General features: G+C 43.2%; 5 protein-coding genes and 2 non-coding genes across 7 annotated transcripts; 5 read left to right on the top strand and 2 right to left on the bottom strand. All coding sequences in view use genetic code 6, as the record gives it.

Moving 5' to 3' along the window:
* Window positions 1–60: 60 nt before the first annotated feature.
* Window positions 61–813, top strand: SS50377_24859 (uncharacterized protein; the record flags this gene model as incomplete). Its single annotated transcript, XM_067908698.1, has 1 exon — window positions 61–813. The coding sequence occupies one exon, from the start codon at window positions 61–63 to the stop codon at window positions 811–813; it is 753 nt and encodes a 250-aa protein (XP_067763519.1).
* A 65-nt stretch (window positions 814–878) lies between these two features.
* On the top strand, window positions 879–963 carry SS50377_t20088. Its single transcript is given in 2 exon segments — window positions 879–915; window positions 928–963. It is a non-coding gene; the product is annotated as a tRNA-Tyr (tRNA).
* Window positions 964–2,821: 1,858 nt separating this feature from the next.
* On the bottom strand, window positions 2,822–2,893 carry SS50377_t20071. Its single transcript has one exon. It is a non-coding gene; the product is annotated as a tRNA-Pro (tRNA).
* Window positions 2,894–3,826: 933 nt separating this feature from the next.
* SS50377_24858 (uncharacterized protein) lies at window positions 3,827–4,303 on the top strand (the record flags this gene model as incomplete). The annotated part of the gene is made up of 1 exon (XM_067908697.1): window positions 3,827–4,303. The coding sequence occupies one exon, from the start codon at window positions 3,827–3,829 to the stop codon at window positions 4,301–4,303; it is 477 nt and encodes a 158-aa protein (XP_067763518.1).
* Window positions 4,304–4,421: 118 nt separating this feature from the next.
* SS50377_24857 (Transmembrane domain-containing protein) lies at window positions 4,422–5,390 on the bottom strand (the record flags this gene model as incomplete). Its single annotated transcript, XM_067908696.1, has 1 exon — window positions 4,422–5,390. The coding sequence occupies one exon, from the start codon at window positions 5,388–5,390 to the stop codon at window positions 4,422–4,424; it is 969 nt and encodes a 322-aa protein (XP_067763517.1).
* Window positions 5,391–5,629: 239 nt separating this feature from the next.
* SS50377_24856 (uncharacterized protein) lies at window positions 5,630–5,980 on the top strand (the record flags this gene model as incomplete). The annotated part of the gene is made up of 1 exon (XM_067908695.1): window positions 5,630–5,980. The coding sequence occupies one exon, from the start codon at window positions 5,630–5,632 to the stop codon at window positions 5,978–5,980; it is 351 nt and encodes a 116-aa protein (XP_067763516.1).
* A 986-nt stretch (window positions 5,981–6,966) lies between these two features.
* SS50377_24855 (Dynein heavy chain) lies at window positions 6,967–19,797 on the top strand (the record flags this gene model as incomplete). The annotated part of the gene is made up of 1 exon (XM_067908694.1): window positions 6,967–19,797. The coding sequence occupies one exon, from the start codon at window positions 6,967–6,969 to the stop codon at window positions 19,795–19,797; it is 12,831 nt and encodes a 4,276-aa protein (XP_067763515.1).
* Between the last annotated feature and the right edge of the window lie 2 nt (window positions 19,798–19,799).

Genomic DNA, 19,799 nt, shown 5'->3' with positions numbered 1-19,799 from the left:
ATCATAATACTGTTAAACTAATTTTATATAATCATTGAAACTATAACTTTACTAAAAATTATGTTTAGGCAGTATATTGACAATAAGTAAAACAAGGTTATTAAGTTACAATTGCTACTGCGGAAAGTTGTTAATGCACATCATGACAAAGACCGACTTTAAAAGTCATAACTGGCAGCATCCTAGCTTAACAGTAGTCTGTCGTAAAGTAAGGTATTAAGATCTGGAAGGCATGCTCAGAAAACGCCACTTCACGTTTCGGCCAATGTTTCGTTGAAGGCGCTTTTACGGTCCCATCAGCCGTTCACGTAGTATCCTAACTTTGAAAGGCTGTATCATGCAGTTTCACTAAACAGTACCTTGCTGGAAATTATCTAAAACCCGGAGTTTACATGCTGTGTGCTGGCATGCATAAGGTAGCTTCCACTAGAATAAAAGAGAGCACCCAGATCAAACTATCGAAAATTTGGCATTATTTTGTTCAACCTACTCGGAATGTGCTTGACTAAGGAGGATTTTAAAAATTAGCAGCAGCTATATCCCCTGTCCACCAGGGCCCTGATGTAGGAGAAAAGGCTCCCTGCCACCTTGGAAGCCGCATGTAATGTACTAGATACAGGTATGTTACTCTGTCGTGACATGAGGCTGAGCCAAATTTGTGCACCCATGGGGCAGGTGCTAGGGGAGTTTTATCGCGCAAAATTAGCGCAATCGCGTCTTGAAAGTTGCAAAGGCCAGATTGGGAGATATATGGGTGGGCTGAGCGATGCTGGGAGAGAGCGGGCGCTCGCTGCATGGTGCTGGAGTGAATGATTTGCCATCGAGTGCGGCACGGGTTTTAATATATCAGGATGTCTATCATTCTACTATAATACTATCCCCACTTAGCTCAGTTGGCAGAGCGTTTGGCTGTAGAGCTCTGTAGTTACCGAACGGTCACTGGTTCAATTCCGGTAGTGGGGAACAATTTTATTTGGTATTATATTCCTATAAATTTAAGTGCCCAAGCATGTTTTGAATTTTTTGTCGGACAATAAAAAATTGCTACAAGATTATAAAATAGTCATTCTATCATTTCAGTTTACTTGATTTTGATATTAGATGATTATTTTTTAATTTAATTTGTATTTATTTACCCATCCAAATTCTGAAAATGGACCAAATTTTGGAATCCATTCAAAACTCAGTTTTAATTTTTTATTGAATACTTATAGTCCTCAGTTTTAAAATCAACTAATAACCCTATGAAATACTTTTTTTAATACTTTGATCAAAGAGTTACGATAGATGAGGTCAAATAGTTTATTATTTAAATTATTATTATGAAGATATCACCCAGACCTAGATTAGATGATTATATTATTAAAGATACAGGATATCAGCATTCGGGTCTAAAATAATTACTATCCAGGGATTTATTCTTGTGAGCATTATCTTGCTTAAAATTCTTTAATAAGTTTACGGTTGAGAAGCTGCCTAAAGAAGAACTAAGATTAAATCTTATATCATAAAATGAGATATACTAGAATGAGAATGCATAATAATAGATATAAGAATTAATTGAGGATGAAAATACTTCTAGAGAACATTAAAATGAACAGTTAGAAGCGTGAAAACACAGATAAAAACAGGCATATATACGGCATATAATGACTCCGTTTAAAGCTTCGTAAATAGAGTTCAACAATATTTGTGGAGAAAGGTGAGAACATGAATTTATGATCAAGAAGTGGGTATAAGACAGTATATAAACATAAAAGATACATATCATCTAAATATTGCCGACGAGCTTTACTGTTTAGACTTTGTGGTGATTTATTTACAGGATATTGTCATATAGTGCCATTTTACAAAAAATCGTTGAATAATTAGTTATAAGATATATTCAACACATTCCTAAACTCTATTAAGGATTAATTCAAAATATGAACTGTACATAACTATTTCACTTCATTTGAATCAGTATAATTTGCATATTACATAAAAGAAGAGTAATTGTAACTATAAGATCCAATGGATAAAAGTTTACATAGTTATAAGATTACTCAAAATTGTTCTAATATAGATGAGTAAATTATCACCATTTTTGAATCACAGAATTAAAAGACCAAAGTTGTACATGTTTGCCATACCAAGTAATGTTCTCCTATTCATTAAGATGCTGATGAAAATTATTACTCTGAGCTATGACCTGAGATAATAAATACCTCTTAACAAAATATCAGAGGGGTTGAGTAGTGTGACAAATATTTTTAATCATTTAATGGAATCACAAGGTAAGTTTTTGGTCCACTAATTTATTTTTCTATCTTTTGCATCTTTGTCTTGTGACCAGTTTTTTACTCTTGTAAAATTATAATAGAATTTAACATATGTCTGAGATAATACTTGGGTAAATTAATGGTTAGTCTTATATATAATTTACCTATATAAAAGTACTCATAAATTCATGACACTTTCCCTATATAATAGGAACATATTTCTAAGGCAAAAAAACTAATATGAATACTTCTGATGTCAGTTTATATACATTATGCAGTAAATGCCAACTTAAGTTGAAACATTGTAGGTTATGTCGTAAAAAGATAAAGCGTATGTAAAATAAAAATAAATAGCATAAAATGTCAGAGATAAAGAAGAAAATTAAGAATGAGAATATTTGTTTCCCCTATAATAGAATATAACAAAGCATAAAATTAACTACTAGCAGGAATATCTATCATGACTTTCTTAATTTTTTAAAAATAAGCCTTAGGGTCCTAAGTGTACACTTCGGATCATGCTAATACTCGTTTAGTGCAAACCAGGCACAAAAAATATTGGGGAAATCCGGGAATGGAACCCGGGACCTCCTCTACCCTAAAGAGGAATCATACCACTAGACCAATTTCCCATACTAAACGATAAAAAGTACAGCAGAATTTACATTATTTGTTTTGCTTACCCTCCTCCTAATTAGTAGCCCTTCCACAATGCACACCATCGACATCGTTTCGATTTGTCTTTTCTCTGCGCTGCTGATATTCATAGTGGGCGGTCTGATACGACTTTTCGTGGGTTTCGGCCGCACACTCAAGCTGCTGTCCTAGCGGGAGACTAAGTGTGCCACCGACTGTGAACAGGGTGCTGAGGAGTGAGTGATCAGGTTATCCAAATTGCTGGAACACCGCTGTTTCGTCCAGCGTGTTCTCTCCGGATCCATTCCGGTTGCGGAGAGCAGCTTCCTGCGGCGGCCCAATACCATCTAGGGGTTATCTCAGTGTTTACTCACTCAATGCCACTTTTTAGAAGAGAATAGCTGGGCGCTCGTCTTGCTCTTTTTTATCCGCGCCGACAGCTTCTGCTGCTGCTCGTCCAGGACCCGTACCGAGAGAATCTCGTACTTCCGCGCCGACAGCGCTATGATCCGGTCGTCATTCGTGAGAGATATACTATTCTGAATCAGTGTAACTAGAAAATACGATACAAATAGAAAGTAGTAGAATAATCAGATTGTAACGAATATTCTGTAAACTCCGATTAATAGTACTAAAGTTCCAATCAATATCTCTGAACAAATAGCATACCGTCATAAAGCACCACATTGCTTAGATTTTTAATTAAATATCAATATTCTGACATTTTCTGCTGCAGCCTACAATTGCAACCCAAAGCATATCAATCGAAAATTATATTTCATTATTTCAAAAAGCTAGTATTTTAACAATGACCTAAAATTATTATTTACCAATTATCACTTCTCTTTATATTAAATTATACCATCATTGCTCGCCAAATACAATTCTACATACCAAACTATTATACATATTAAGCCAATTATTCGAAAATGGACAATTTCGAAAAATCGCTAACGCTGTCCTCAGAATCGTTCGACCAGCTCAGCTACATCAAGGACCTGCGCCACGTACTTACAGAGCACCAAAAACGCCTTATTTCGATCCAACACAAGTACGCCAGCCAGCCACTGCGGGGGACGGCCCTGCAGCTCTCAGCGGTCCCTGGCGTCCTGATCGCACCCCTTTTCGCGCTGACAGAGAAACTATCTTGGCAGATAAAACGCCACGAGGCGCAGGCGCGCGAAATCCACTTTCTGGCGCAGCAGCAGCGACTGGGATTCAAGCAGAATCTGGCCTGCGTGGACCTGAGCCAGGACGTGCTGCGCCAGAGCCAGGCGCTGCACCTGGAGATCCAGACAAAGCTGGTCGGCTTTCTGCGCCAATACGCCTACACCCTGAGATTTTCAAGTCAGGCCTTCGGGAAAAACGTCGCGCAGGGCGGCGCGGAGGTCATAAAACTGGTTTGAATGGGACGTTCAGGAGGAAAAATCTGCTATTTCGATACAAAATTAACTGGAAATGTAGAATTTCTGCCTTTCCGGTATTTCAAGTTTCCGGAATTTATCGAAATTTACAAAATTCGGCTCACTCGCACGCCGCTGCCTGGACCGCTCGGCTCTGCAGCGGAGGTGCGCGGCCTTTCCGTTCCTTTTCCCTTCCAATTTTCCACTCCTTTACTATTAAAAGTGCTAAAACGCCCCAAACGCCAATTTGCGTGAACTGGCACGCAAGCGCAGTGGCGGCGCTGGCCCAAAGGTGCGTTTGTGGTGCATTTTGGCGTATCGTGCGGATTGCGAGCAGGTAGCAAAGGCCCGAGATTCCGGCCTGAGCCTCGTCGAAAAAAGTGAGTTGGTGCTGCAAAATTGCTATTTTGAGGACCGGGAAAACGAATAATAGGAGCGGAAAATCTTTGTTTTTGACCGAAATCTGCGCCAGCGACGTCAGGAAAACGAGCGTTATGATGCCCGCAAAGCCAGTGCTAATCGAAGAATTTAATCGCAAACTTTACGCGAGCAGTGGCAACGTGAGGATTTCAGAGCCGAACACGAGCAAGCTGGAGAAATTGCAAATGTTGAGCCTGCAGTGACGCGATTTTTAGCCTGTGAACGATACCGGCGAAGCCGTGACGACGCCATTTTGGCTTGATTTGCAAGCCTTTTACGCAAATTCAAACTACTCGCGCTGAAAGTTGGGTCCTATCCGCAGCTTTTAGAGGCGCGTGGACCTGAGGAACGGCAGCGTGTGAAGTATTAATTATTATATCAAATAAAGTGCTTTAACGGCAATTTAAAACCACGCGAAATACGGGTTTACAGAGCAGAAAATAAGCGCAAAATGCGCGTTTTCGAGGTGTGTCGGATCGAAAACGCCTAGCTAAGTGCCTGTAATTATATGCAAAATGGACATGGCGACGTTAATCGCTAGAACGCAGGCCTCGTAGACCGTCTCCGAGAACGCATATTTCAGGCCCAGCGCAGCAGTCGATGCGAGGTAGCACCAGTGGAAGTGAGGCGATACCGCGCTGGAGAAGTACAGGGCGTTCAGGAGTGTCATTGGAGCGGGGTCTACGTTGGAAATTGATTTTGACATATAAAAGTATACTTTACGTGGCGAAAATCGATGGGCTAAGGATACGATTTTTGCGAAAAAAGGAAAATTCGGAAACTCCGTTCCTGTTAGTTTCAAGAAAAATCGATAATAAAATAATATTTTGAGGATAGGAATTAAGTGTTTTATTAGTAGTTTTCTTTGTATAAAAACATTAAAATTTCTTTTCAGTATTCACCTGTAAAATGTCAGATTACGACTGTAAGAAGAGTTGCCTGACGTATTGCGAGAAATTTGACAATTTGGAGCTTTGCTTTTTAGGCATTACCGTTGTTAATGTCACTATGTTAGTTATATATTTTGTGATAGGACTTTTAGTCCTCGGAATAATAGGCTTCGCCTATGATAGATATAAGCTTAAAAATGGATTTTAGAGGGTCAAAATTTGTCTCTTTATATATGACTATAAACATCAGAACTAGTAATAAGTTGTGTAGCCTATTTAAATGGTTGATACCGTTTAGTATTATATAGTGCAAAATAATTAAGCAATTCAGTAAAGCTAAGTAGTTACAATGCAGTAGTTACAATATTGATGACTCAAAACGAATGATTTTATACATTAGGAAAACCAAGTAAATTTTTCATGAGTTTCATGACTTATAGTTGTATCAATTAGCGAATAAGATTTTATACACTAATTAGTTATTAAACTAAGTTAATTTTTAATAAAATATATTATATTTAAGAATATTTATTATTATAAGTTTAGTGAGGATATAAATTTTAATAAGGATTAATAGATATGTTAAAATATCATTTTATATTAATAGTATAATGTGTGTTCGGATATTTCAAACAACATATTTTATATCAACCTTGTAATTATACACTACTCAAATAGTTAAATGAAAATGCAGATTACTTATGAGAAAGAAATGTATAAATATATATTTGATTTTCTAACTATTGACTAGGTTTACTATACCTTAAAAGAAGTGAACGAGGGCTGAGTTTAATTTTATATAAACTTTAATAAATAAGTCTATATTATTATAAAACAATATAAACTGGAATAGCACATTTAAAATTATACGAAAATAAGATACTAAGCCAATAATATCAATATTAAATTATATATACAACCCAATTATAGAAAGAATACATACTTGAGAATAACCTATCAGACTGACTGGTGTGCCGCCCGTTAAGGCTCGATCATCAAGAGGCCGGAGCCCTCGACTTCACGCTCAGCGCACCAGAGCAGGATCATCTTCTAGGCTGCGTTAATTTGAATAAAAATATTCGTGACTAAGTTGAAATAAAGAAAAGACCCCTTTAGAACAATCGCTGAAGGAGCGGTGTAGTAATTTATAATCCAATTTTATATAAAATTATTATATACGAATAATTATATTTTAAAATATCGTGAAATTATTAAAAGATCAATTTATTGTATAATATTAATAATCATATTATTTTAAATAAGTCTATTAAATAATATAATAATTTATAATAGTTACATTTTCCAATATCTTTCTCTACTATATATAAATGATAATTTTTAGCCACTCCAAGTTAAATGTCCCTATTAGATCATTACACCCAAGTCTGCAGCGCAGCAATGGTGCAACCATCCGATGAGCTCATTAAGTTAATTTCTGCCCAAAAGGCTCCTTCTGAGGTGACCACACCGTTTACGACAATAGATGCCGATATCCATCTATTTGGCCAAATTATTTAGTACTTGAAGGAGCTAAACCAGCCAGATTCACCGTAAAAGATTTAGAGGGCAACCCAAATTCTACAAATCCTGAACTCGATTAAGGAAGAATTAACGCAAATTCCTGCCTCCGCAGCAGCGATTACCACGCTCCTTCAGAATCTCAAATAGCAGAACTACACACGCTACAAAAAATTTTTACCTATATTAACGTATAATATTAACAATTACCTCACAACTTTTTTGAACCAGCAAACGCCCCAAGAGCTGCTAGTTCTCGCGAAAGCGCCGCTAGAGCTCTTATTCTCGCATCTGAAAGACCCGCACCTCCAGCAACTGATCCAAACAGACGATTTGGTGAACCGCCTGAAAACGCTCCAGAACGTCGCAGAAACCGCCCAGGCGCTCCACAAGCTCACAGGCACGAATTTCAGCCCCCTGAAGCCCGGAATTTTCACGATTTCGAAGTCAGAATTCGACGCCGAAATCCAAACGATTTCTGCCAATTTTCAGGCCGCAGAACTCGTCTGCGCGACGATTTTGGAGCAGATTTTCAATCAACTGAAATTCGACTCAATTCCGCTTTTAACTGAATTCCGAGGCGTTCTGAAGCGCAAAAACGTCAAACAGGCCCTAATTTCGATCCAGCAGCCCCTGAACGAGATCTGCGAGGCGTTTCTTGACAAAATTGACGATTTTTTGCTGAGAAACTCAACTGATATAACGAAAAACATAATTTTTTTGCGGAATTTGCGCGCTTCGGCCTCGTAATTCTACCAGGCGGCGCAGCTCCTGAACGACAATTTGGCGCTAACGGCGCGTTTCAAGGAGGCCGCTGACCGGCTCAAATCGAAGGAAATCGCGCTCGTGAAGGAGGCCAAAAAGCTCATTTCGGCGCTCTGCGGGAACGTGAAAAGCGGCCGGAAACTGCTCGAATTCGACGAAAAAAAGCGTCTTTCGGTCGATTTTTCGATCGCCGAAATCGTCGAAATCTACGCCTTAATGCAGAATTTCGGGTACCTGCCGCAACTCGCGCTCCCAAATGACGTCGTTAGCGTCGTCCAGACCGGTCTGGGCGTCAGTCCCGCGCTGCAGAAATTGCGGGACGTTGCGGCGTATTACAACGATCTCGTAACGACCGTAAAGAGCTACTAGAAGCCGCTTCTGATGAGCGCGGCCGCCCAGTTCGAATCTGAGCTCCAAAAAGCGAGTCAGAGCAGCCAGTTTCTGCTCGGAAACGGCCAGAAAGACGCAGCGACCGTAGAACGCGTCAGGGGCGTCGCAAACGCGATTTACGCCGTAAAAGAGGCGTTTAGCCGCAAAATCGACCTTGTGGCTGATTTTCACAGCTCGAACGAGCAGATTTTGCGGTTTTTGGTCAATATTCCGCTCTCGCACAGGCAAATTTGGAAGGAAAAAGTGTTCCAAATGCGTCAAAATATCGCATAATTCATTCCGCAGGTCCCGCAGACGTTCCAGGACACGCTGCTGCAGTACTGGAATTCAGCGCTTTCTGCGGTCATGGCGGTCAAGTATCAGCAGTCGCTGACGGGCAATTTGTCGCAAATTCGGCCTATGCAGCCGCTGATTCTGACGACTAAAATCGAGCTTTTCCCGCAGCTTTTCGACGTCAAAAACTACCTTTTCGACCAGATTCAGCAAATCGCGTTGTTCCCGCTCGATTCTGCGTTTTACCTGTCGGAAAACCCGAAAATCACGCAAATGTTCCCCAAAATGGCCGAAATGTCGATTTCGGCGCTCCCGGAGGCCTTCAAAACGGTCGATTCCGTCGTGCGGAACCTTCGTGCGGTGGTCGAATTCGTCCAAAACGAGTGCGGGAGCGTCCGATTGGCGAATTCTGGCGATTTAAAGCTCTTTTCCGAGAAATTGAGCCTGCAGGACGCGCAGCGCGTCTACGACGCGTCCTGCGGCGAGGCGCAGGCGGAGGACCCCGTTCTGGCGCTCCGGAGCCAATTCCCGTTTTTGGTCGAAAAAACGAACGAAAAAGGCATTTTTTCGGTCGAGCCGTCGGGCGGAACGATTTCGCTCGATATGGCGACCGTTGTGCGCGTAATTAACCAGAAACAGCTCGCTCTGCAGGAGATCGCAATCGGCGCCGCGGGGTACCATTTGGGCGAAATTTCGGCCGAGGTAATCGCAGAAATCGACCTCGTTTTCGCTAAAGTCGAGCGCGGGCTGCAGGACGCGAAAACCGCTGAGGAGCTGTCTGCAATAACGAAGTTTTTCGCTCAGGTCGAAACGCTGGCCAAAACGCACTTAAAGAGCAAAATCGCGACGCTGAACGAGTTCAAAACGCTCATTAGCACCAGGGACGAAATTTTGCGAAATGTTGACGCCTGCACAGCGAAATTCAACAGCTTAGTTACCGCGCTCTCGAACGTTTCCGGAACGCTCGAAAACAAGAAAAACGAGATGTGGGAGGGCTTCAAATCGGCGCTTTTGCAGGAAATCGCGAAGGCGGCGCGCGCCGACGAGCAGCTCGAGAGCGCAATCTACGAAGTCATCGGCTACTTCGAGCAGAACGTCGTCGTGCGGCAGCCGCCGGTCGCAGAGGGCGCGAATTTGCCGTTCGTGAACCTGCCGACTCAAAAGCTCACAATCGGCGTTTTTGCGGTCAAAATCGCGCAATTTGACGCGGATTTGACGAATTTGTCGCTCAGCATCTAGAAAGTCGACGAGGAGGTCAAAGTCCTCTACAACACGTCCCACACGGCGCTTTTGACGCAGGAGCAGTTCGAAAAATCGCAAAATCTGCTCGAAAAGCAGAAATTATCCAGTTTTATCCACGAGAAACTATCTATTTCTACGGCTTTAGAAGCGGCTTTTTCCGGAATTTTGAATTTGGACTGGAGCATTTTGCGCGTAAAAACGCATTTCCAGGACGAAATTCAGCGGCTTTTCGGCGAAATTCAGCCGCAGAATTCGTTTTTGCCGCAATTTGACGTCGTGAAACGGTTCTGCCAAACGCAGTTTCTGCACGCGAATTTCGTCAACAAACTGGCGCAGGCGTCGCTCCAAATCATCAAATCGCTCAAATCGCCAGCGCTCGCGAAGTCGCACTGGCACGAAATTTCGGACAAAACGAACGTGATTTCTGCGATAAAATTCTTCTAAAATGTCAATTCCGTGGCGCTTCCGGACCAGCTCGACGGCACGTCGCTTTTCTACACAATTGCCGTAAACTTGTTCCCCAGCGCCGCTGCGGTCGTTTCTGAGGTTCCCAGCGTCGAATTTAAGCGTTTTCAGCTCAATATCCGCGAAATTGTGGCAAAAGCGGAGGCCGAATTGAGCGTTCGCGCGGCGGTCGACGAGGTGACGTTTTACGTTTAAAATGAGGCAAAATTGATGTTCGGGATGCTCGAAATGAGCGATTTGTCGATTTAGGAGGTCTAGAGCAGTTTCAAATGCATCCCTCTGACGGCGGTTTGGAAGCCGGTTCTGGTGGCGATAACCGAGAAAAAAGCGATTTTGCAGTCGGTTTTGACGAATCCGTTTTCGAAGTTCATCAAGGACTAAATAGATCAGAATAGCCGTCAAATGGAGGAAATTACGCGGCTCGCGTACGTGCTTTTGGCGCTTTAACGGCAGATTTTGGTCATTGAGCCTGTTATGGGAAGACGCGTTTTGCCGGATCAGCACGACAAGTTTTACAAGGCTTTGCGGGTGATTTCGCACGTTCTGATTCAGGCTTCACCAGCGTCCGAAAGGGCGTTGCTGAACGACGAAACGCGGTAAATAGAAATTCCGGTAATTTCGTTTTTATCAGTTGAAATTCCAAAACAAATTTAACTTTCCGCTCCTTCTAGTGTGATATCATAAATAGAACTTGCATAGTAGATTTTGAATGAGTGCTAGTCTGCATTAAGGAAATATTTAGAAGCTAAGCGGCTTTCGTTCCCAAAGTTTTATTTTTTGGCGGATTAGGACGTTTTAGAAATCCTGGCTAACGCTAACGCAAAGCCTGAGAAAACACTGTAAAATCACGTTAAAAAGCTGTTTTCAGCAGTTGAGAAATTGATATTTTCGGGCAACAAAATAGTTGGCTTAGAGAGTTCTGAAACTGAAAAAATTATGTTAAAGCAAGATATTTAGATAAAAGATGCACCAGAAGTTTGGCTTAAAAGGCTGGATTTAAGTATCAAAGAGACGTTAAAAGCTGAGTTGATGACAAGCCTGAAACTGACGTGGAAAGTCCATGACGTGAATCAAATGCACGAAAATGACGAATTTGAGGTTAACACCAGCTATCAAGAGGTAAAAAATGATGGCGAAAAAACGCAGTGGCTCGGCTTCAGCCAGCTTACAGAAGCCGTTAAGAGCAATTTAGACATGAAAAATACGTCAGCTGAAATCTTAACGGTTATATTTGGAGTCGTTTTTACAACGCAGGTGGACTATGCATTTTAGAACCCAGAAAAGACAGATTCGCTATTAGAAAAGGTCAAAACCCGCTTGGACACGTATCTGAGCGCCTTTACTACGAAATTGTTTGCCCCTGAAATTTCAACAGCAACTTTTGGAACGGAAAATTTTGTGATGAATTTGAAGCTGAAAGCACTTTCTACAGACGCAACGCACTATCTGACTCTCATTAACGACCTACTCAGCAGCAAAAATAGACTCTGGGAGTGGAACAAATCGCTCAAATATCGAATTCACGAAAAGTCCTTAGACTTGTATATCGTTGGCTTAGACACAAATCTACCATATACTTTCGAGTATTAAGGCATATATCAGCGTCTAATTCACACTCCACTTACAGATCGCTGTTTTTCGACGCTCGTTTCGGCCCTGTCTGTTTCGGTATCGTCGAATCCACAAGGCCCTGCGGGTACTGGAAAAACGGAAACGGTGAAGGCGTTTGCCTGCAAATTGGCGCGGACTTGCATCGTTTTCAACTGCGATTCCGCGATCGACAGAGAGAATTTGAGCCGAATTTTGATCGGAATTGTGCTTTCCGGCTCTGTGGGATGCTTTGACGAGGTAAACCGGCTTTCGCCTGCGGTGCTGTCAGCGGTTAGCACGGATATTGAGAATATTCAAATTGCGATCTAGAACAAGTCCCTGGGCAAAAATTCAGGTCATTTGCAGCTTTCTGATATAAAGGTGCCTATAACCAAGGTTTCTGCTTTTTCGGCCGTTTTCGTGACCATGAACCCTGCGTCACGTGAGTATAGAGGTCGCTCAGAGCTTCCATTTTCGCTAATCAAGCTTTTGCGGGGCTGCTTCATGGGAAAGGCTGATGTGAATTTGATTATGGAGACTATTCTGTCTACTTCTGGTTTTAAATTCGCCAAAATTTGGGCCGAAAAGGTCGATTTGACGTACGCGCTGGCTTCGAGAAGAATTCCGAAAGAAGTTCATCTGGATTGGGGCCTTCGATCGTTGTAGGCAGTTTTGCGACAATCTGCTCTTGCGCGGGCTGGCAAGTTCCGTAAAATATCTGAAAATTTGACTGACGTAGACATTTAAAAAATAGAAAAAGAGGTGGTAATAAAAGCATTATCAGATGCCACATTCTCACGTGTATAGGGCCGTTCGGCTGATATTTTTAAGGAAATCTTAGGGGATGTATTTGGGGCATTGGATACTTAAAAAGGAGCTAAGTTTGGCGCAGCTAGTGATATTGAGAATAAATTAGCTGAATTTGTTGACACTGATAGCGAGAGAATCGGAAGTTTAGTATTATAGCTTTATAGAGCACTCACAGCCAAAGTTGGTGTAAGTCTTTTAGGATCAACTGCGAGCGGCAAAACTACAATTTGGGAACTGCTGAAAAAAGCAGTAAACTTGGCATCGGATGGAAAAATTGAAATGCAAGAATACAGAATAGCTCCCAAGGCAATGAGTAGATAGGATTTATTAGGCTATGTAGACCCTGTAAGTAAGGAATGGACGGATGGTGCTCTTTCAAAAGCAGCCAGATAAGCTGTTGCCAGTCTGACTACTGGCATGGTATGGCCTGTATTGGTCTTTGACGGAGATATTGATCCTGCATGGATAGAAGCCTTAAACTCAAGTTTAGACGATAATCGACTTTTGTCTTTGAGCTCTGGAGAACGTATTCGTTTCCCTATGTCTCTCGATCCCCTAGAGGCCTATTTCACTTCAAAAACATCAAATATCCCAATGCCAGTCTCATTTTTGTTCGAAACGGACAGTTTAGAGCATGCTTCACCTGCTACGGTCTCCAGACTAGCAGTAATTCTTGTGTCCGACCCACCAATTGAAGAGCAGAAAATCTTATTAAACCAGCTAAATCCAGGACTTTCTGAGGCGTTAGACCTACTAATTAAGCAGAATCCTCCAAATTTACCAGTTTTAACCACGCACATGCACTACGCAGGTCTGGGCGAGCTAGCAATGAACCACAAATCAGATTACGTAATCGGTGCCCTCAGAACGCTCTCTACCGAGCTCCCGCAGGAGCTGACAGAGCTGAATTACAAGCAATTGAGCCAGGCAATCGGCCAGACTGAAATTGCGCTCAAACAGCACAACATTTCGCCAAAACACGTCGACGCGACCGAGAACCTCCCAGACCAGCAAATTTACGCCACGAACCTCGCCCAAACGTACCTCCAAAACAACACATCGGTCATCATTTCGGGCCCCCAGGATTCTGCCAAATTCCACATTTCGCACCTCTCAGGCCAGTTCCGCGACCAGTACAAAACGCTCGTTCTGGCCTGCACGAATCTGACGTCCCGGGACGACATTTTGCGAATTTTGCTCTCAGAAACCGCGGAAACGCAGCGAATCGACGGCCACAAGGAGCTGCACCCCAAGAACAACAAGAAACTGCTGCTAATCGTCCGAAACGCCGACATCCTCAAACTTGACGAATACGGCCATTCTGAGGTCTTTACGCTCCTCTGGGCGCTGCTTGCGCACAGCAAAATCTTCGTAAAAGGGACGCCCGTTTTCGTCAAAAACGTCCTGTTCGTTCTGACGCTCAAAAGCGCCGAATCGGTGCCGCTGCGTCTCGCGCGGCGCGCAGGGCACGTCCGCATGCGAAATTTGACGCAGAGCGACGCGAAAATCGTGCTCGGAAACGCGTTCGGCGTCTACGCGAAATTCGCGGATTAGCGCAGTTTGGAGCGCTACGTTCAGGGCCAAATAACGCATTTTGAGGCGCTCGAAATTCAGCTCAGGCAGCAGCGCGCGAAAAGCGTAATTTGCCTGCCGAACTTTTACCAAAATCTCGCGGTTTCGTTTACGAGCTTTTTGGCGTTTTCGCAGCTCGAATTGGCCGATTCTGAGCAGATTTACGCGCTTTTGGAGGTCGTTATCGCCGGAAAACAGCCATTTTGGAAGGGACGTGAGGCCGCGCTAACTGATATAACGAAAATTTCGACGTGCACGGAAAGCGTTTTCACGGTCTGCAGGATGACGCAGACAGCGCAGCAGGTGCAGAGGCTGCTGCTGCAAGATGAGCCGATTTAGATGATTTTAGCGCTCGAATTCGTGTCCCTGAAGGTGCGGTTGAACATGCTCGAGGAGCTCATAAACGCCACCTCGCAGTACTACCCCGCGCTGGTCCTTTTCGGGCGTTTCCTGCGCAATTTGGACGATTTGCAGCTCAAAAGCTTCCTGAAAACGCTCCAAACGCTCGAAATTTCGCTTTTCCTCAAGAAATCGGTCGTTCTGATCACGCAATCCAACAACTTTTCGGCAGAGGCGCTAACGATTTCTGCGCTCACTTTGGGGCTCAAAATCCACTTCCAGGCGCCCGAAAAGCTCAATTTGCGGCAGCTGGGCGAGCAGGTGGCCCGGAATTTCCGGATTCTGCTCGTTCTGGACGAGAATGTGCTCGATTTCGACGCGCAGTTTCTGGTGCTCATTTCGGCGATTTCGGCGCGGGACGTGAGCTTCCTGCGGGCCCAATTCAGCGTTTCTGAGCTGCGGAACTTGCTCGGAATCTACGCTGAGAGCTGCGAGAATCCGGAGGAAAACGAGGCCAAGCAGATCGAAAATCTGTTCAATTCGTTCGTCGAAAACGTGCAGATTTGCGTCATTTTGGCGCCCGAGCGGCCGATTTTGGACCAAATTTTCGCCAGCGCGCCGGTTTTGCGCCGCAATTTCGGGGTCTGCGCGTTCTAAATTCAGGAAAATGCGACGCTGAATTCGGACATTGTGCCGGTTTACAAGAGCCTGAACGCGGCCTTCGCGCCGATTCACACGCCGATTTTCAACTTTACGAGCAAATTCATGCGCCAAAACGGGCCAAATTTCACGATTCCGAACGCGGTTTTTATCAAAAGTTACTGCCTTTTCACCGTTTTCAAGGAGTCCTGGCAGGCGACCGTTAACCAGCGGAAAAATCAGCTGTTTTCTGGTCTGAATCAGCTGAATTCAGCGCAGTCGGAAATCGACAAACTGCGCCAACAGGCGCAAATTTCGCTCAAATCGGTCGAAAAAGCGCAGGCGCAGGCCAACGCGGCGCTCGAGGACATCACGAAAAAGATGGAAATCGTGCAGCGTAACAAGGAAAACGCTGGAAAAATGAAGGCCGAACTGGCCGAAAAGTCGATTTCGGTGACCAAGCAGAAGCAGGACGCGGAGGCCAGTTTGGGGTCCGTTTTGCCTATTTTGGAGGAGGCCACGAAGGCCGTTCAGTCGATTCCCAACGATGCGCTGACGGAAGTGAAGTCGTTCAAGCAGCCTCCGCAGGCCGTTGCGACGGTTTTAGAGGCAGTTTTGACGTTTATGGGCAATTCTGATATTTCGTGGCAGGGAATGCGCGCGTTTTTGAGCCAAAGCGGCGTTCTGCGCCAAATCGCAAGTTTTGACGTCAAAAAAGTGCCTTCCAATCAGCTCAAAAAGGTCATTTAAATCGTAAAATAGAAGCCTGAGGCGTTCGAATAAGAGCGAATTTAGAAGGTCAGCAAGGCCGCCGCTCCGCTTGCAAAGTGGGTTTCCGCTTCGTTAAGCTATAGCGAGGTTTTCGTGAAAATTGAGCCTCTGATGAAGGCAGCTGAAAATGCAGCCAGCTCGCTTATTTCGCTTTAAAATGAGCTCGAAAAAACAGAAAATGAGGTGGTTCAGTTGGAAAAGGATACCGAAATATTAAGAGAGAATTTCAACGAAAAAACTTAAGAATTGATGAAGTGGAAAACCGAATTTCAGTCGATCGAAGTTAAGAAAAAGCGAGGTGAGGATATGCTTGAAAACTTGAAAAACGAAAAAATTAGATGGAGCGAAAATCTAGACCAGATACAAATTTAACTGACAAAAATCGACAAATGCGCCATTTTAAATGCCGTTATGTTCACAATTTGCGGCAACAAAACTGACGATATCAGACAGCATCTTTGCGGAGAATACAGGAAGCTGATTTTCGACCTTCAGATAAACCAGCAATTCATCGATTAAACGGTTCAAAGCGGGCTATTTTATTCGAATCAAGCTCTGGAAAATGTAGCATTGCTGTCCCAATTCGACCAAAATAAGCAGCTAAACACAATTATTTTCTCATATGTCACAGACTCGACAGGCCTCCTAACCTACATTAAAAACACCTATTCCAAGGCCCAATTCGTGTCCGCAACGTCCGAAAACCTTCAGAATCTGATCCAAATCGCTGCCAGATTCGGCCAGAAAATCGTAATCACAGACTGCGACCAGGGCTCAATTCCGCCAGAACTCGTCCCCTACATCCGCTACGGCACACAGGCCTACAAGTGCGCGGATTCGGCCGCGCCGCCCAGCGACGATTTGCTCGCTACAAATCAGACGCTTTTGGTGCCTCAGAACTCTAAATTGACCGAAATGTCGCCAGATTTCAGCGCTTTCGTCGTCTCGCGCGTGGGGCTCCACGTCGAGGAAAACCTTCAGAACAAGGTGCTCGAAATGTCATTTGCACCCACGAACGAGTCCAGAAACGAGCTTTATATCAAGATAATTCTGAACGAATGGAGCCCTGAAACGGTGAAGAAACTGACCGATTTGGACACCGTCCAGGCCGATTTGCGGGGCAAATTGTTCGTCATTGAGCAGGAGCTTTTGACGGCGCTGGAGGGCTCAAAGAGCGCGCCGAACATTTTGGAGGACCAGAATCTGATAAAGGTTTTGGAGAAGGCCAAAAACCAGACTTTGCAGATTTAAACGGCGCAAATCGAGGCCCAAAACACTTAAAAACAGCTCAATTTGCTGCGCGAAAAGGCCAGCAAAATAGCTGGCTACGTCGGGCGCTCCGTTGCCGCTTTGGAAAAAATTTAGCATCTCAACGATTTGTATGTTACGGATGATTCTGCGATCATTCCGCTATTGAAATAAGTGTTAATATAGCTAAATCCAAAAACCGTAGAAATTCAAGATTCTACGGTAAATTTGACAATTCGCGAATATTTCATTATTATATACAATAGAATATAATAAATGGTTTTTTAGTCAGACAAAACTGGAGCGATCGCTATATTATATAATAATTACTATCCAGATCTTTTGAGCAACGAAATCTACGCGTTTTTGGCCGGCATCTAACCGACCGTGAAGCAGTAAAATTTGACGTGGGCGGGCTCGTTTTAAGCCGAAATTTCGTCCCTGCTATCCATTTTGTCACCAGAAAAACTCAAAACGCTGAAAATCGACTAGGCGCAAATCTGGGGCTCCTTCGTCCAAAAGGCCGGAAACTGCAAGTTTTACGGCGAGGCTCTGCCCCAAAACTGCGCGGATTTGACCGAATTCGAGAAGCTCGCGTTCCTGATTTGCGTGCGCCCGGACCTCCTGAACTCGAATCTGCAGTTTGCAGCCGATTAGCACCTGATTTCCACGCTCCAAATCCAGAAAAATCCGATCGTTCAGGCCGTCGAATTAGCGGATTCGATCGCGCAGCCGATTTTGATTTTCACGTCCTCCGGCAACGACCCCACTAGTGCCATTTCGGCTGAGATCGTCGCATTGTCTCCTGGGCGCGAAATGGAGAGCAATGCTCAATTTTCGGCGCTTTTGGCAAGCGAATTGCCGCCAAAACTGATCATTTTCAAGGGGGCTCATTTGTGCCCGAATTGGCTTCAAAATCTGCCGTCTTTCCTGAATTCGGTGCAGAATTGCGCTAGTACGCGGGTTATTTTGCTTTTAGAGCCTAAAGGCGACTTCCCGAAGAACTTAATGGGGGTTGGTTGGCGTATTTGTCTCAGTGGCGTCATGAGCGCAAAAGAGGGCATGATGGGCAGAATCGGGGGAATTATGGGCTGTAAGAGCAATATTAAGCGCTGTTTGGCATATATGGTGAGCGTGTTTTAGGTGATTTTAGAAGGTAGGAAAAACTATCAGCCTAGAGGAGTTTCCGCCGATCCTGGATGGTCTGGGACTGATTCTGATGTCATGGTAACAATTTTGAGCAAGTTGGAAGAGAATGGAGATATTGTGAAGAAAGTGAAAGGATACTTGAACGACTGTATTTACGGCGTTCAGACAAAAGAGGCTGCTGATTTGACTCTGATTCGTCAACTGGCAAATATCGCATTTTCACCTTCTATAGAAGCATAAATAGTAAAATTCACATAAAATTGTCCGAAAGTCACTAAAACAATTAAAGATACATTTTAACTAGTTTCGGATGATTCTAAATTAGTAAAATAAGCTGACTATTTCCCATTCATTAAGTACTTAATCCCACCATTTGCAATACTATAGTCTAATAAGGAGCATGATTTGGTAGCATATATAAGCGACAATTTTCCTAATTCTCCAACTTCTGATCTTTTAGGACTTTAATCTAACGCACTTTTAATTAAAGGGGAGAAGGATTCGATGTTAGTAAAGTCTATTTTGGCTAGAACAATTTCATCCAGCTCAGAAGAAAATGGAGATTCTGGTGTTTTTGAAGCTATTTTAAAGCTTAAAAACATATTTAATGAAAAAACGTAAAATGAACTTTCTTTAACCTTAGAGGGAATACAGGGGGTATAACAGCTAACAAAAACTAGTGCTATATCTGAAGAATTAATTGAGCAGAGTATGGTTATTTAAAAACTATAAAAAATCATTACTCAAGATTTTGATAGTGCCTAAATTGCATCTGAAAACTACCTGTTTGCGACACCAGAAATTAAGCAAATTGCGTAACTTATCTCCTCAGGAATAGTACCTGAAAGTTGGAGTATGTTCATTTAATCACCACCATGCTCAATAGCACCTCCTGATGCTCCAGAGCTAGTGACACTCAATTAAGGTAATCCAAACGGATTTCTGCAGTTTTTGGTAGACTCAGCAAAGGCAATTTTGGGAGGCTTAAATAGTTGCGTGGAAAGCGAAAAAAGTGCATCTCCGATAAATATTGATCTAGAATTCATACCAAGACCTACTAGCTTAGTTGAAGCTGTAAGAAGATACGAGGGTTAAATAAATAAAATTGAATTAGACAAAGTTCGTTTGGTTGCTAGTACAATTAAAGAAAGTGGACCTAGAGTTTGTATATCTAAAGGATCGATTAAGCTTGTCGGAGCTGGTTATGGGGCAGGCCTGGACTTCAATTAGAACGAAATGAAACTATGCTAGATATGGTTAGTAAGTTCTTGTTAGGGCAAAGAAGTTCCATTTTATGTTGATAAATCACGTTCCATGCGAATGGCCGTAGTAGAAAATTTAATAGTCGAAGCAAACGATGGTACTTAGGTATTTGTTGATGTTTATGGTGTCTACGCATGTTTGGATGGAAGATGATT

The sequence above is a fragment of the Spironucleus salmonicida genome, chromosome 5, assembly GCF_000497125.1.
Source record: "Spironucleus salmonicida strain ATCC 50377 chromosome 5, whole genome shotgun sequence".
NCBI classification, from domain to species: domain Eukaryota; phylum Fornicata; order Diplomonadida; family Hexamitidae; genus Spironucleus; species Spironucleus salmonicida.
The sequence above is the reverse complement of the archived record's forward strand: the minus strand, read 5'-3'. Positions and strand labels throughout refer to the sequence as shown.